Source organism: Ascaphus truei, unplaced genomic scaffold (genome assembly GCF_040206685.1).
Source record: "Ascaphus truei isolate aAscTru1 unplaced genomic scaffold, aAscTru1.hap1 HAP1_SCAFFOLD_920, whole genome shotgun sequence".
Taxonomy (NCBI): Eukaryota; Metazoa; Chordata; class Amphibia; order Anura; family Ascaphidae; genus Ascaphus; species Ascaphus truei.
This window is the reverse complement of record NW_027457259.1, coordinates 118,212-134,317: the sequence shown is the minus strand read 5'-3', so window position 1 is coordinate 134,317 and position 16,106 is coordinate 118,212. Positions and strand designations below refer to the sequence as shown.

Below are 16,106 nucleotides of genomic sequence, written 5' to 3'. Positions count from 1 at the left end.
GTAAGTGTGCGTGCATGAGTGAGTGTGCCTCTGAGTGTATGTGTGCGTGCATGAGTGAGTGTGCCTCTGAGTGTATGTGTGCCTCTGAGTGTGTGTGTGTGTGTGCACCTCTGAGTAAGTGTGCGTAAGTGTGCGTGAGTGTACGTCTCTTGAGTGTATGTGTGTGTGCGTGCCTCTGACTGTATGTGTGTGTGTGTGTGCCTCTGTGTATGTATGTATGTGTGTGTGCGTGTGTGCCTTTGTGTGTGTGCCAGACTCCTCCCGGTCTCCCAGAATCCCTTGCAGTTTCAGCCATTCTGTGAATCTGCGGAAGAGAGAGAATCCCCCCCCCCCCCCTCCCGGCCGGGGCTGCAGGAGGAGAGATGGAGAGCAGGGGGGGGGACAGAGGTGTGTGATAGGGGGGGGACAGAGGTGTGTGATAGGGGGGGGACAGAGGTGTGTGATAGGGGGGGGACAGAGGTGTGTGATAGGGGGGGACAGAGGTGTGTGATAGGGGGGGGACAGAGGTGTGTGATAGGGGGGGGACAGAGGTGTGTGATAGGGGGGGGACAGAGGTGTGTGATAGGGGGGGACAGAGGTGTGTGATAGGGGGGGATACACAGAGGTGTGTGATAGGGGGGGATACACAGAGGTGTGTGATAGGGGGGGACAGAGGTGTGTGACAGGGGGGACAGAGGTGTGTGACGGGGGGGACAGAAGTGTGTAACAGGAGGGGAACATAGGTGTGTGACAGGAGGGGGGACAGAGGTGTGTGACGGGGGGGGACAGAGGTGTGTGACAGGGGGGGGACAGAGGTGTGTGACAGGGGGGGACAGAGGTGTGTGACAGGGGGGCACAGAGCTGTGTGACAGCTGGGGGATGGGTGTGTGACAGTACAGAGGTGTGTGACGGGGGGGCAGAGGAGTGTGACGGGGAAACACTGGTGTGTGACGGGGGGGGGGCAGAGGTGTTGACGGGGGGGCAGAGGTGTGTGACGGGGGGGCAGAGGTGTGTGACGGGGGGGCAGAGGTGTGTGACGGGGGGGCAGAGGTGTGTGATGGGGGGGGGGCAGAGGTGTGTGACGGGGGGGGGGCAGAGGTGTGTGACGGGGGGGCAGAGGTGTGTGACGGGGGGGGGCAGAGGTGTGTGACGGGGGGGGGCAGAGGTGTGTGACGGGGGGGGGGGCAGAGGTGTGTGACGGGGGGGGCAGAGGTGTGTGACGGGGGTACACTGGTGTGTGACGGGGGGGGGCAGAGGTGTGTGACGGGGGGGCAGAGGTGTGTGACGGGGGGGCAGAGGTGTGTGACGGGGGGGCACGGGGGAACAGAGGTGTGTGACGGGGGGAACAGAGGTGTGTGACGGGGGGGGCAGAGGTGTGTGACGGGGGGGCACGGGGGAACAGAGGTGTGTGACGGGGGGGCAGAGGTGTGTGACGGGGGAACACTGGTGTGTGACGGGGGGGGCAGAGGTGTGTGACGGGGGGGGCAGAGGTGTGTGACGGGGGGGCAGAGGTGTGTGACGGGGGGGCAGAGGTGTGTGACGGGGGGGCACAGAGCTGTGTGACAGCGGGGGGATGGGTGTGTGACAGTACAGAGGTGTGTGACGGGGAAACACTGGTGTGTGACGGGGGGGGCAGAGGTGTGTGACGGGGGGGCAGAGGTGTGTGACGGGGGGGCAGAGGTGTGTGACGGGGGGGGCAGAGGTGTGTGACGGGGGGGCAGAGGTGTGTGACGGGGGGGCAGAGGTGTGTGACGGGGGGGCAGAGGTGTGTGACGGGGGGGCAGAGGTGTGTGACGGGGGGGCAGAGGTGTGTGACGGGGGGCAGAGGTGTGTGACGGGGAACACTGGTGTGTGACGGGGGGGGCAGAGGTGTGTGACGGGGGGGGCAGAGGTGTGTGACGGGGGGGGCAGAGGTGTGTGACGGGGGGGGGCACGGGGGAACAGAGGTGTGTGACGGGGGGGGCAGAGGTGTGTGACGGGGGGGCACGGGGGAACAGAGGTGTGTGACGGGGGGCACGGGGGAACAGAGGTGTGTGACGGGGGGGCAGAGGTGTGTGACGGGGGGGGGCAGAGGTGTGTGACGGGCGGGGGGGCAGAGGTGTGTGACGGGGGGGGGGCAGAGGTGTGTGACGGGGGGGGGGGCAGAGGTGTTTGACGGGGGGGGCAGAGGTGTGTGACGGGGGGGGGCACGGGGGAACAGGTGTGTGACGGGGGGCAGAGGTGTGTGACGGGGGGGGGCAGAGGTGTGTGACGGGGGGGCAGAGGTGTGTGACGGGGGGGCAGAGGTGTGTGACGGGGGGGCAGAGGTGTGTGACGGGGGGGGGGCACGGGGAACAGAGGTGTGTGACGGGGGGGCAGAGGTGTGTGACGGGGGGGGCAGAGGTGTGTGACGGGGGGGGGGCACGGGGGAACAGAGGTGTGTGACGGGGGGGCAGAGGTGTGTGACGGGGGGGCAGAGGTGTGTGACGGGGGGGGGCAGAGGTGTGTGACGGGGGGGGCACGGGGAACAGAGGTGTGTGACGGGGGGGCAGAGGTGTGTGACGGGGGGGGGCAGAGGTGTGTGACGGGGGGGGGCACGGGGGAACAGAGGTGTGTGACGGGGGGGCAGAGGTGTGTGACGGGGGGGGGCAGAGGTGTGTGACGGGGGGGGGCAGAGGTGTGTGACGGTGGGGGGGGGGGGGCAGAGGTGTGTGACGGGGGGGGGCAGAGGTGTGTGACGGGGGGGCACGGGGGAACAGGTGTGTGACGGGGGGGGGCAGAGGTGTGTGACGGGGGGGCAGAGGTGTGTGACGGGGGGGGGCAGAGGTGTGTGACGGGGGGCAGAGGTGTGTGACGGGGGGGGGGCAGAGGTGTGTGACGGGGGGGGGCAGAGGTGTGTGACGGGGGGGGGGGCAGAGGTGTGTGACGGGGGGGGCAGAGGTGTTTGACGGGGGGGCAGAGGTGTGTGACGGGGGGGGGGCAGAGGTGTGTGACGGGGGGGGGCACGGGGAACAGAGGTGTGTGACGGGGGGCAGAGGTGTGTGACGGGGGGGGCAGAGGTGTGTGACGGGGGGGCACGGGGAACAGAGGTGTGTGACGGGGGGCAGAGGTGTGTGACGGGGGGGGGCACGGGGAACAGAGGTGTGTGACGGGGGGGCAGAGGTGTGTGACGGGGGGGCAGAGGTGTGTGACGGGGGGGGGCAGAGGTGTGTGACGGGGGAACAGAGGTGTGTGACGGGGGGGGGGCAGAGGTGTGTGACGGGGGGGCAGAGGTGTGTGACGGGGGGGGGGCAGAGGTGTGTGACGGGGGGGGGCAGAGGTGTGTGACGGGGGGGGGGGGCAGAGGTGTGTGACGGGGGGGGGCAGAGACCTGCAACGCAATGATTAACGCCTTCACTGCCAGAGTGACGCGCAGAGCCATGATTAACCCCTTCCCTGCCAAAGACCCTTAGAGACATTATTAACCCCTTCCCAGCCAGAGAGACCAGCAGAGCAATGATTAACCCCTTGCTTGCCAGAGAGACCAGCAGAGCAGTGATTAACCCCTTCCCTGCCTGAAACACGCAGAGCAATAATTAACCCTTTCCCTGCCAGAGACTCGCAGAGCAATGATTAACCCCTTCCTTTCCAGAGAGACCTGCAGAGCAATGATTAACCCCTTCCCTGCCAGAGACCTGCAGAGCAATGATTAACCCCTTCCCTGCCAGGGACCCGCAGAGCAATGATTAACCCTTCCCTGCCAGGGACCTGCAGAGCAACAAGTAACCCCTTGCTTGCCAGAGAGTCCGGCAGAGCACCCTTCCCTGTCATAAACATGCAGAGCAATGATTAACCCCTTCCCTGCCTGAAACATGCAGAGCAATGATTAACCCCTTCCCTGCCAGAGAGATCTGCAGAGCAATGATTAACCCCTTCCCTGCCAGAGACCCGCAGAGCAATGATTAACCCCTTCCCTACCAGAGACTCGCAGAGCAGTGATTAACCCCTTCCCTGCCAGAGACCCACAGAGCAATTATTAACCCCTTCCCTACCAGAGACCCGCAGAGCAACGATTAACCCCTTCCCTGCCAGAGACCCGCAGAGCAACGATTAACCTCTTCCCTGCCAGAGAGACCAGCAGAGCAATGATTAACCCCTTCCCTGCCAGAGACCTGCAGAGCAATGTTTAACCCCTTCCCTGCCAGAAACATGTAGAGCAATAATTAACCCCTTCCCTGCCAGAAACACGTAGAGCAATAATTAACCCTTTCCCTGCCAGAGAGATCTGCAGAGCAGTGATTAACCCCTTCCCTGCCAGAGACCTGCAGAGCAATGATTAACCGCTTCCCTGCCTGAAACATGCAGAGCAATAATTAACCCCTTCCCTGCCAGAAACATGCAGAGCATTAATTAACTCTTTCCCTGCCAGAGACACGCAGAGCAATGATTAACCCCCTTCCTTTCCAGAGAGACCTTCAGAGCAATGATTAACCCCTTCCCTGCCAGAGACCTGCAGAGCAATGATTAACCCCATTCCCTGCCAGAGACCTGCAGAGCAATGATTAACCCCTTCCCTGCCAGAGACCTGCAGAGCAATGATTAACCCCTTCCCTGCCAGAGAGATCTGCAGAGCAATGATTAACCCCTTCCCTGCCAGAGACCCGCAGAGCAATGATTAACCCCTTCCCTGCCAGAGACCTGCAGAGCAATGATTAACTCCTTCCCTGCCAGAGACACGCAGAGCAATGATTAACCCCCTTCCCTGCCAGAGACCTGCAGAGCAATGATTAACTCCTTCCCTGCCAGGGACCTGCAGTGCAATGAATAACCCCTTCCCTGCCAGAGACACGCAGAGCAATGATTAACCCCTTCCCCGCCAGGGACCTGCAGAGCAATGATTAACCCCTTCCCTGCCAGAGACCTGCAGAGCAATAATTAACCCTTTTCTGCCAGAGACACGCAGAGCAATGATTAACCCCTTCCCTGCCAGAGACCTGCAGAGCAATGATTAACCCTTTTTCTGCCAGAGACACGCAGATCAATGATTAACCCCTTCCCTGCCATGGACCTGCAGAGCAATGATTAACCCCTTCCCTGCCAGAGACCCGCAGAGCAATGATTAACCCCTTCCCTGCCAGAGACCCGCAGAGCAATGATTAACCCCTTCTCCGCCAGACCCGCAGAGCAATGATTAACCCCTTCCCTGCCAGAGACCCGCAGAGCAATGATTAACCCCTTCCCTGCCAGGGACCTGCAGAGCAATGATTAACCCCTTCCTTTCCAGAGAGACATTCAGAGCAATGATTAACCCCTTCCCTGCCAGAGACCCGCAGAGCAATGATTAACCCCTTCCCTGCCAGAGACCCGCAGAGCAATGATTAACCCCTTCCCTGCCAGGGACCTGCAGAGCAATGCTTAACCCTTTCCCTGCCAGAGACCTGCAGAGCAATGATTAACCCCTTCCCTGCCAGAGACCTGCAGAGCAACGAGTAACCCCTTCCCTGCCAGGGACCTGCAGAGCACTGATTAACCCCTTCCCTGCCAGAGACACACAGAGCAATGATTAACCCCTTCCCTGCCAGAGACCTGAAGAGCAATGATTAACCCCTTCCCTGCCATAGACCTGCAGAGCAATGATTAACCCTTTCCCTGCCAGAGATCTGCAGAGCAATGATTAACCCCTTACCTGCCAGAGATCTGCAGAGCAATGATTAACCCCTTGCTTGCCAGAGAGTCCGGCAGAGCAATGATTAACCCCTTCCCTGCCAGAGCCCCGCAGAGCAATGATTAACCCCTTCCCTGCCAGAGAGATCTGTAGAGCAATGATTAACCCCTTGCTTGCCAGAGTGTCCGGCAGAGCAGTGACTAACCCCTTCCCTACCAGAAACAGGCAGAGCAATAATTAACCCCTTCCCTGCCAGAGACTCGCAGAGCAATGATTAACCCCTTCCCTGCCAGAGAGATCTGAAAATCAATGATTAACCTCTTCCCTGCCAGAGATCCGCCGAGCAATGAGTAACCCCTTCCCTGCCAGATAGACCTGCTGAGCAGCTATTAACCCCTTCCCTGCCAGTGATTGGTGCTGCCGCGTTGTGTTGCAGGAGCCGGTGACGTTTGAGGACGTCGCGGTGCGTTTCTCGGAGGAGGAGTGGGAGTATTTGGAAGAATGGCAGAAGCAGCTTTATAAGGAGGTCATGGTGCAGAACTTCCAGCTCGTCACATCAGTGGGTGAGAAGGAAATGTGTCACCGTCCTCACCGTGCCCCCCTGCCGTCCTCACCGTGCCCCCCTGCCGTCCCCACCGTGCCCCCCTGCCGTCCTCACCCTGCCGTCCTCACCGTGCCCCCCTGCCGTCCTCACCGTGCCCCCCTGCCGTCCCCACCGTGCCCCCCTGCCGTCCTCACCGTGCCCCCTGCCGTCCTCACCGTGCCCCCCTGCCGTCCCCACCGTGCCCCCCTGCCGTCCTCACCGTGCCCCCCTGCCGTCCCCACCGTGCCCCCCTGCCGTCCCCACCGTGCCCCCCTGCCGTCCTCACCGTGCCCCCTGCCGTCCTCACCGTGCCCCCCTGCCGTCCTCACCGTGCCCCCCTGCCGTCCTCACCGTGCCCCCCTGCCGTCCTCACCGTGCCCCCCTGCCGTCCCCACCGTGCCCCCCTGCCGTGCCCCCCTGCCGTCCCCTCCGTGCCCCCCTGCCCTCCCCACCGTGCCCCCCTGCCGTCCTCACCGTGCCCCCCTGCCGTCCTCAACGTGCCCCCCTGCCGTCCTCACCGTGCCCCCCTGCCGTCCTCACCGTGCCCCCTGCCGTCCTCACCGTGCCCCCCTGCCGTCCCCACCGTTCCCCCCTGCCGTCCTCACCGTGCCCCCTGCCGTCCCCACCGTGACCCCTGCCGTCCTCACCGTGCCACCCTGCCGTCCCCACCGTGCCCCCCTGCCGTCCCCACCGTGCCCCCCTGCCGTCCCCACGTGCCCCCCTGCCGTCCCCACCGTGCCCCCCTGCCGTCCTCACCGTGCCACCCTGCCGTCCCCACCGTGCCCCCCTGCCGTCCCCACCGTGCCCCCCTGCCGTCCCCACCGTGCCCCCCTGCCGTCCTCACCGTGCCCCCCTGCCGTCCTCACCGTGCCCCCCTGCCGTCCTCACCGTGCCCCCCTGCCGTCCTCACCGTGCCCCCCTGCCGTCCCCACCGTGCCCCCCTGCCGTCCCCACCGTGCCCCCCTGCCGTCCACACCGTGCCCCCCTGCCGTCCCTACCGTGCCCCCCTGCCGTCCCCACCGTGCCCCCCTGCCGTCCTCACCGTGCCCCCCTGCCGTCCACACCGTGCCCCCTGCCGTCCCTACCGTGCCCCCCTGCCGTCCCCACCGTGCCCCCCTGCCGTCCTCACCGTGCCCCCCTGCCGTCCTCACCGTGCCCCCCTGCCGTCCCCACCGTGCCCCCCATTCCGTCCTCACCGTGCCCCCCTGCCGTCCCCACCGTGCCCCCCTGCCGTCCCCACCGTGCCCCCCTGCCGTCCCCACCGTGCCACCCTGCCGTCCCCACCGTGCCCCCCTGCCGTCCCCACCGTGCCCCCCTGCCGTCCCCACCGTGCCCCCCTGCCGTCCCCACCGTGCCCCCCTGCCGTCCTCACCGTGCCCCCCTGCCTTCCCCACCGTGCCCCCCTGCCGTCCTCACCGTGCCCCCCTGCCGTCCTCACCGTGCCACCCTGCCGTCCCACCGTGGCCCCCTGCCGTCCCCACCGTGCCCCCCTGCCGTCCCCACCGTGCCCCCCTGCCGTCCCCACCGTGCCCCCTGCCGTCCTCACCGTGCCCCCCTGCCGTCCCCACCGTGCCCCCCTGCCGTCCCCACCGTGCCCCCCTGCCGTCCCCACCGTGCCCCCCTGCCGTCCCCACCGTGCCCCCCTGCCGTCCCCACCGTGCCCCCCTGCCGTCCCCACCGTGCCCCCCTGCCGTCCTCACCGTGCCCCCCTGCCGTCCTCACCGTCGCCCTGCCGTCCTCACCGTGCCCCCCTGCCGTCCTCACCGTGCCCCCCTGCCGTCCTCACCGTGCCCCCCTGCCGTCCTCACCGTGCCCCCCTGCCGTCCCCACCGTGCCCCCTGCCGTCCCCACCGTGCCCCCTGCCGTCCTCACCGTGCCCCCCTGCCGTCCCACCGTGCCCCCCTGCCGTCCCCACCGTGCCCCCCTGCCGTCCTCACCGTTCCCCCCTGCCGTCCTCACCGTGCCACCCTGCCGTCCCCACCGTGCCCCCTGCCGTCCTCACCGTGCCCCCCTGCCGTCCCCACCGTGCCCCCCTGCCGTCCTCACCCTCCCCACCGTGCCCCCCTGCCGTCCCCACCGTGCCCCCCTGCCGTCCTCACCGTACCCCCCTGCCGTCCCCACCGTGCCCCCCTGCCGTCCCCACCGTGCCCCCCTGCCGTCCCCACCGTGCCCCCCTGCCGTCCTCACCGTGCCCCCCTGCCGTCCCCACCGTGCCCCCCTGCCGTCCCCACCGTTCCCCCCTGCCGTCCTCACCGTGCCACCCTGCCGTCCCCCACCGTGCCCCCCTGCCGTCCTCACCGTGCCCCCCTGCCGTCCCCACCGTGCCCCCCTGCCGTCCTCACCCTCCCCACCGTGCCCCCCTGCCGTCCCCCACCGTGCCCCCCTGCCGTCCTCACCGTGCCCCCCTGCCGTCCTCACCGTGCCACCCTGCCGTCCCCACCGTGCCCCCCCTGCCGTCCCCACCGTGCCCCCCTGCCGTCCCCACCGTGCCCCCCTGCCGTCCTCACCGTGCCCCCCTGCCGTCCCCACCGTGCCCCCCTGCCGTCCTCACCGTGCCCCCCTGCCGTCCCCACCGTGCCCCCCTGCCGTCCCCACTGTTCCCCCCTGCCGTCCTCACCGTGCCACCCTGCCGTCCTCACCGTGCCACCCTGCCGTCCCCACCGTTCCCCCCTGCCGTCCCCACCGTGCCCCCCTGCCGTCCTCACCGTGCCCCCCTGCCGTCCCCACCGTGCCCCCCTGCCGTCCTCACCGTGCCCCCCTGCCGTCCCCACCGTGCCCCCCTGCCGTCCCCACCGTTCCCCCCTGCCGTCCTCACCGTGCCACCCTGCCGTCCTCACCGTGCCACCCTGCCGTCCTCACCGTGCCCCCCTGCCGTCCCCACCGTGCCCCCCTGCCGTCCTCACCCTCCCCACCGTGCCCCCCTGCCGTCCCCACCGTGCCCCCCTGCCGTCCTCACCGTGCCACCCTGCCGTCCTCACCGTGCCCCCCTGCCGTCCCCACCGTGCCCCCCTGCCGTCCTCACCCTCCCCACCGTGCCCCCCTGCCGTCCCCACCGTGCACCCTGCCGTCCTCACCGTGCCCCCCTGCCGTCCTCACCGTGCCCCCCTGCCGTCCCCACCGTGCCACCCTGCCGTCCCCACCGTGCCCCCCTGCCGTCCCCACCGTGCCCCCCTGCCGTCCCCACCGTGCCCCCCTGCCGTCCTCACCGTGCCCCCCTGCCGTCCCCACCGTGCCCCCCTGCCGTCCCCACCGTGCCCCCCTGCCGTCCCCACCGTGCCCCCCTGCCGTCCCCACCGTGCCCCCCTGCCGTCCTCACCGTGCCTCCCTGCCGTCCCCACCGTGCCCCCTGCATTCCCCACCGTGCCCCCCTGCCGTCCCCACCGTGCCCCCCTGCCGTCCTCACCGTGCCCCCCTGCCGTCCTCACCGTGCCCCCCTGCCGTCCTCACCGTGCCCCCCTGCCGTCCTCACCGTGCCCCCCTGCCGTCCTCTCCGTGCCCCCCTGCCGTCCTCACCGTGCCCCCCTGCCGTCCTCACCGTGCCCCCCTGCCGTCCTCACCGTGCCCCCCTGCCGTCCCCACCGTGCCCCCCTGCCGTCCTCACCGTGCCCCCCTGCCGTCCTCACCGTGCCCCCCTGCCGTCCTCACCGTGCCCCCCTGCCGTCCTCACCGTGCCCCCCTGCCGTCCTCACCGTGCCCCCCTGCCGTCCTCACCGTGCCCCCCTGCCGTCCTCACCGTGCCACCCTGCCGTCCTCCCCGTGCCCCCCTGCCGTGCTCACCGTGCCCCCCTGCCGTCCCCACCGTGCCCCCCTGCCGTCCTCACCGTGCCCCCCTGCCGTCCTCACCGTGCCCCCCTGCCGTCCTCACCGTGCCCCCCTGCCGTCCTCACCGTGCCCCCCTGCCGTCCCCACCGTGCCCCCCATTCCGTCCTCACCGTGCCCCCCTGCCGTCCCCACCGTGCCCCCCTGCCGTCCTCACCGTGCCCCCCTGCCGTCCTCACCGTGCCCCCCTGCCGTCCTCACCGTGCCCCCCTGCCGTCCTCACCGTGCCACCCTGCCGTCCTCCCCGTGCCCCCCTGCCGTGCTCACCGTGCCCCCCTGCCGTCCCCACCGTGCCCCCCTGCCGTCCTCACCGTGCCCCCCTGCCGTCCTCACCGTGCCCCCCTGCCGTCCTCACCGTGCCCCCCTGCCGTCCTCACCGTGCCCCCCTGCCGTCCCCACCGTGCCCCCCATTCCGTCCTCACCGTGCCCCCCTGCCGTCCCCACCGTGCCCCCCTGCCGTCCCCACCGTGCCCCCCTGCCGTCCCCACCGTGCCACCCTGCCGTCCCCACCGTGCCCCCCTGCCGTCCCCACCGTGCCCCCCTGCCGTCCTCACCGTGCCCCCCTGCCGTCCTCACCGTGCCCCCCTGCCGTCCCCACCGTGCCCCCCTGCCGTCCTCACCGTGCCCCCCTGCCGTGCTCACCGTGCCCCCCTGCCGTCCCCACCGTGCCCCCCTGCCGTCCCCACCGTGCCCCCCTGCCGTCCCCACCGTGCCCCCCTGCCCTCCCCACCGTGCCCCCCTGCCGTCCTCACCGTGCCCCCCTGCCGTCCTCACCGTGCCCCCCTGCCGTCCTCACCGTGCCCCCCTGCCGTGCTCACCGTACCCCCCTGCCGTCCCCACCGTGCCCCCCTGCCGTCCCCACCGTGCCCCCCTGCCGTCCTCACCTTCCCCACCGTGCCCCCCTGCCGTCCCCACCGTGCCACCCTGCCGTCCTCACCGTGCCCCCCTGCCGTCCTCACCGTGCCCCCCTGCCGTCCTCACCGTGCCCCCCTGCCGTCCTCACCGTGCCCCCCTGCCGTCCCCACCGTGCCCCCCTGCCGTCCCCACCGTGCCCCCCTGCCGTCCTCACCATGCCACCCTGCCGTCCCCACCGTGCCCCCCTGCCGTCCCCACCGTGCCCCCCTGCCGTCCCCACCGTGCCCCCCTGCCGTCCCCACGTGCCCCCCTGCCGTCCCCACCGTGCCCCCCTGCCGTCCCCACCGTGCCCCCCTGCCGTCCCCACCGTGCCCCCCTGCCGTCCCCACCGTGCCCCCCTGCCGTCCTCACCGTGCCCCCCTGCCGTCATCACCGTGCCCCCCTGCCGTCCTCACCGTGCCCCCCTGCCGTCCCCACCGTGCCCCCCTGCCGTCCTCACCGTGCCCCCCTGCCATGCTCACCGTGCCCCCCTGCCGTCCCCACCGTGCCCCCCTGCCGTCCCCACCGTGCCCCCCTGCCCTCCCCACCGTGCCCCCCTGCCGTCCTTACCGTGCCCCCCTGCCGTCCTCACCGTGCCCCCCTGCCGTCCTCACCGTGCCCCCCTGCCGTCCTCACCGTGCCCCCCTGCCGTGCTCACCGTACCCCCCTGCCGTCCCCACCGTACCCCCCTGCCGTCCCCACCGTGCCCCCCTGCCGTCCCCACCGTGCCCCCCTGCCGTCCCCACCGTGCCCCCCTGCCGTCCTCACCGTGCCCCCCTGCCGTCCCCACCGTGCCCCCCTGCCGTCCCCACCGTGCCCCCCTGCCGTCCCCACCGTTCCCCCCTGCCGTCCTCACCGTGCCACCCTGCCGTCCCCACCGTGCCCCCCTGCCGTCCTCACCGTGCCCCCCTGCCGTCCCCACCGTGCCCCCCTGCCGTCCTCACCCTCCCCACCGTGCCCCCCTGCCGTCCCCACCGTGCCCCCCTGCCGTCCTCACCGTACCCCCCTGCCGTCCCCACCGTGCCCCCCTGCCGTCCCCACCGTGCCCCCCTGCCGTCCCCACCGTGCCCCCCTGCCGTCCTCACCGTGCCCCCCTGCCGTCCCCACCGTGCCCCCCTGCCGTCCCCACCGTTCCCCCCTGCCGTCCTCACCGTGCCACCCTGCCGTCCTCACCGTGCCCCCCTGCCGTCCTCACCGTGCCCCCCTGCCGTCCCCACCGTGCCCCCCTGCCGTCCTCACCCTCCCCACCGTGCCCCCCCTGCCGTCCCCACCGTGCCCCCCTGCCGTCCTCACCGTGCCCCCCTGCCGTCCTCACCGTGCCACCCTGCCCTCCCCACCGTGCCCCCCTGCCGTCCCCACCGTGCCCCCCTGCCGTCCTCACCGTGCCCCCCTGCCGTCCCCACCGTGCCACCCTGCCGTCCCCACCGTGCCCCCTGCCGTCCCCACCGTGCCCCCCTCCCGTGCCCCCCTGCCGTCCCCAGCGTGCCCCCCTGCCGTGCTCACCGTGCCCCCCTGCCGTCCCCACCGTGCCCCCCTGCCGTCCCCACCGTGCCCCCCTGCCGTCCTCACCATGCCCCCCTGCCGTCCCCACCGTGCCCCCCTGCCGTCCCCACCGTGCCCCCCTGCCGTCCCAACCGTGCCCCCCTGCCCTCCCCACCGTGTCCCCCTGCCGTCCTCACCGTGCCCCCCTGCCGTCCTCACCGTGCCCCCCTGCCGTCCTCACCGTGCCCCCCTGCCGTGCTCACCGTGCCCCCCTGCCGTCCCCACCGTGCCCCCCTGCCGTCCTCACCGTGCCCCCCTGCCGTCCCCACCGTGCCCCCCTGCCGTCCCCACCGTGCCCCCCTGCCGTCCCAACCGTGCCCCCCTGCCGTCCCCACCGTGCCCCCCTGCCGTCCTCACCGTGCCCCCCTGCCGTCCTCACCGTGCCCCCCTGCCGTCCTCACCGTTCCCCCCCTGCCGTCCTCACCGTGCCACCCTGCCGTCCCCACCGTGCCCCCCTGCCGTCCTCACCGTGCCCCCCTGCCGTCCCCACCGTGCCCCCCTGCCGTCCTCACCCTCCCCACCGTGCCCCCCTGCCGTCCCCACCGTGCCCCCCTGCCGTCCTCACCGTACCCCCCTGCCGTCCCCACCGTGCCCCCCTGCCGTCCCCACCGTGCCCCCCTGCCGTCCCCACCGTGCCCCCCTGCCGTCCTCACCGTGCCCCCCTGCCGTCCCCACCGTGCCCCCCTGCCGTCCCCACCGTTCCCCCCTGCCGTCCTCACCGTGCCCCCCTGCCGTCCTCACCGTGCCCCCCTGCCGTCCTCACCGTGCCCCCCTGCCGTCCCCAACGTGCCCCCCTGCCGTCCCCACCGTGCCCCCCTGCCGTCCCCACCGTGCCCCCCTGCCGTCCCAACCGTGCCCCCCTGCCCTCCCCACCGTGTCCCCCTGCCGTCCTCACCGTGCCCCCCTGCCGTCCTCACCGTGCCCCCCTGCCGTCCTCACCGTGCCCCCCTGCCGTGCTCACCGTGCCCCCCTGCCGTCCCCACCGTGCCCCCCTGCCGTCCTCACCGTGCCCCCCTGCCGTCCCCACCGTGCCCCCCTGCCGTCCCCACCGTGCCCCCCTGCCGTCCCAACCGTGCCCCCCTGCCGTCCCCACCGTGCCCCCCTGCCGTCCTCACCGTGCCCCCCTGCCGTCCTCACCGTGCCCCCCTGCCGTCCTCACCGTTCCCCCCCTGCCGTCCTCACCGTGCCACCCTGCCGTCCCCACCGTGCCCCCCTGCCGTCCTCACCGTGCCCCCCTGCCGTCCCCACCGTGCCCCCCTGCCGTCCTCACCCTCCCCACCGTGCCCCCCTGCCGTCCCCACCGTGCCCCCCTGCCGTCCTCACCGTACCCCCCTGCCGTCCCCACCGTGCCCCCCTGCCGTCCCCACCGTGCCCCCCTGCCGTCCCCACCGTGCCCCCCTGCCGTCCTCACCGTGCCCCCCTGCCGTCCCCACCGTGCCCCCCTGCCGTCCCCACCGTTCCCCCCTGCCGTCCTCACCGTGCCCCCCTGCCGTCCTCACCGTGCCCCCCTGCCGTCCTCACCGTGCCCCCCTGCCGTCCCCAACGTGCCCTCCTGCCGTCCCCACCGTGCCCCCCTGCCGTCCCAACCGTGCCCCCCTGCCCTCCCCACCGTGTCCCCCTGCCGTCCTCACCGTGCCCCCCTGCCGTCCTCACCGTGCCCCCCTGCCGTCCTCACCGTGCCCCCCTGCCGTGCTCACCGTGCCCCCCTGCCGTCCCCACCGTGCCCCCCTGCCGTCCTCACCGTGCCCCCCTGCCGTCCCCACCGTGCCCCCCTGCCGTCCCCACCGTGCCCCCCTGCCGTCCCAACCGTGCCCCCCTGCCGTCCCCACCGTGCCCCCCTGCCGTCCTCACCGTGCCCCCCTGCCGTCCTCACCGTGCCCCCCTGCCGTGCTCACCGCGCCCCCCTGCCGTCCCCACCGTGCCCCCCTGCCGTCCCCACCGTGCCCCCCTGCCGTCCCCACCGTGCCCCCCTGCCGTCCTCACCGTGCCCCCCTGCCGTCCCCACCGTGCCCCCCTGCCGTCCCCACCGTTCCCCCCTGCCGTCCTCACCGTGCCACCCTGCCGTCCCCACCGTGCCCCCCTGCCGTCCCCACCGTGCCCCCCTGCCGTCCTCACCGTGCCCCCCTGCCGTCCCCACCGTGCCCCCCTGCCGTCCCCACCGTGCCCCCCTGCCGTCCCCACCGTGCCCCCCTGCCGTCCTCACCGTGCCCCCTGCCGTCCCCACCGTGCCCCCTGCCGTCCTCACCGTGCCCCCCTGCCGTCCCCACCGTGCCCCCCTGCCGTCCCCACCGTGCCCCCCTGCCGTCCCCACCGTGCCCCCCTGCCGTCCTCACCGTGCCCACCTGCCGTCCTCACCGTGCCCCCCTGCCGTCCTCACCGTGCCCCCCTGCCGTCCTCACCGTGCCCCCCTGCCGTCCCCACCGTGCCCCCCTGCCGTCCCCACCGTGCCCCCCTGCCGTCCCAACCGTGCCCCCCTGCCCTCCCCACCGTGTCCCCCTGCCGTCCTCACCGTGCCCCCCTGCCGTCCTCACCGTGCCCCCCTGCCGTCCTCACCGTGCCCCCCTGCCGTGCTCCCCGTGCCCCCCTGCCGTCCCCACCGTGCCCCCCTGCCGTCCTCACCGTGCCCCCCTGCCGTCCCCACCGTGCCCCCCTGCCGTCCCCACCGTGCCCCCCTGCCGTCCCAACCGTGCCCCCCTGCCGTCCCCACCGTGCCCCCCTGCCGTCCTCACCGTGCCCCCCTGCCGTCCTCACCGTGCCCCCCTGCCGTCCTCACCGTTCCCCCCCTGCCGTCCTCACCGTGCCACCCTGCCGTCCCCACCGTGCCCCCCTGCCGTCCTCACCGTGCCCCCCTGCCGTCCCCACCGTGCCCCCCTGCCGTCCTCACCCTCCCCACCGTGCCCCCCTGCCGTCCCCACCGTGCCCCCCTGCCGTCCTCACCGTACCCCCCTGCCGTCCCCACCGTGCCCCCCTGCCGTCCCCACCGTGCCCCCCTGCCGTCCCCACCGTGCCCCCCTGCCGTCCTCACCGTGCCCCCCTGCCGTCCCCACCGTGCCCCCCTGCCGTCCCCACCGTTCCCCCCTGCCGTCCTCACCGTGCCCCCCTGCCGTCCTCACCGTGCCCCCCTGCCGTCCTCACCGTGCCCCCCTCCCGTCCCCACCGTGCCCCCCTGCCGTCCCCACCGTGCCCCCCTGCCGTCCCAACCGTGCCCCCCTGCCCTCCCCACCGTGTCCCCCTGCCGTCCTCACCGTGCCCCCCTGCCGTCCTCACCGTGCCCCCCTTCCGTCCTCACCGTGCCCCCCTGCCGTGCTCACCGTGCCCCCCTGCCGTCCCCACCGTGCCCCCCTGCCGTCCTCACCGTGCCCCCCTGCCGTCCCCACCGTGCCCCCCTGCCGTCCCCACCGTGCCCCCCTGCCGTCCCAACCGTGCCCCCCTGCCGTCCCCACCGTGCCCCCCTGCCGTCCTCACCGTGCCCCCCTGCCGTCCTCACCGTGCCCCCCTGCTGTGCTCATTGCGCCCCCCTGCCGTCCCCACCGTGCCCCCCTGCCGTCCCCACCGTGCCCCCCTGCCGTCCCCACCGTGCCCCCCTGCCGTCCTCACCGTGCCCCCCTGCCGTCCCCACCGTGCCCCCCTGCCGTCCCCACCGTTCCCCCCTGCCGTCCTCACCGT

The 16,106-nt window shown here is 71.9% G+C and overlaps 1 protein-coding gene across 1 annotated transcript in view; it reads left to right on the top strand.

Annotated features, from left to right (window-relative positions):
- Nucleotides 1-781: 781 nt before the first annotated feature.
- LOC142486506 (uncharacterized) overlaps nt 782-16,106 on the top strand; it is a gene marked incomplete at its 5' end in the record, with an annotated part of 64,399 nt that continues 49,074 nt past the window's right edge. The window contains 2 exons of the mRNA XM_075585082.1: nt 782-794; nt 6,039-6,165. Coding sequence (XP_075441197.1) covers nt 782-794; nt 6,039-6,165 — 140 coding nt within the window. The remainder of the gene's footprint in view (nt 795-6,038; nt 6,166-16,106) is intronic.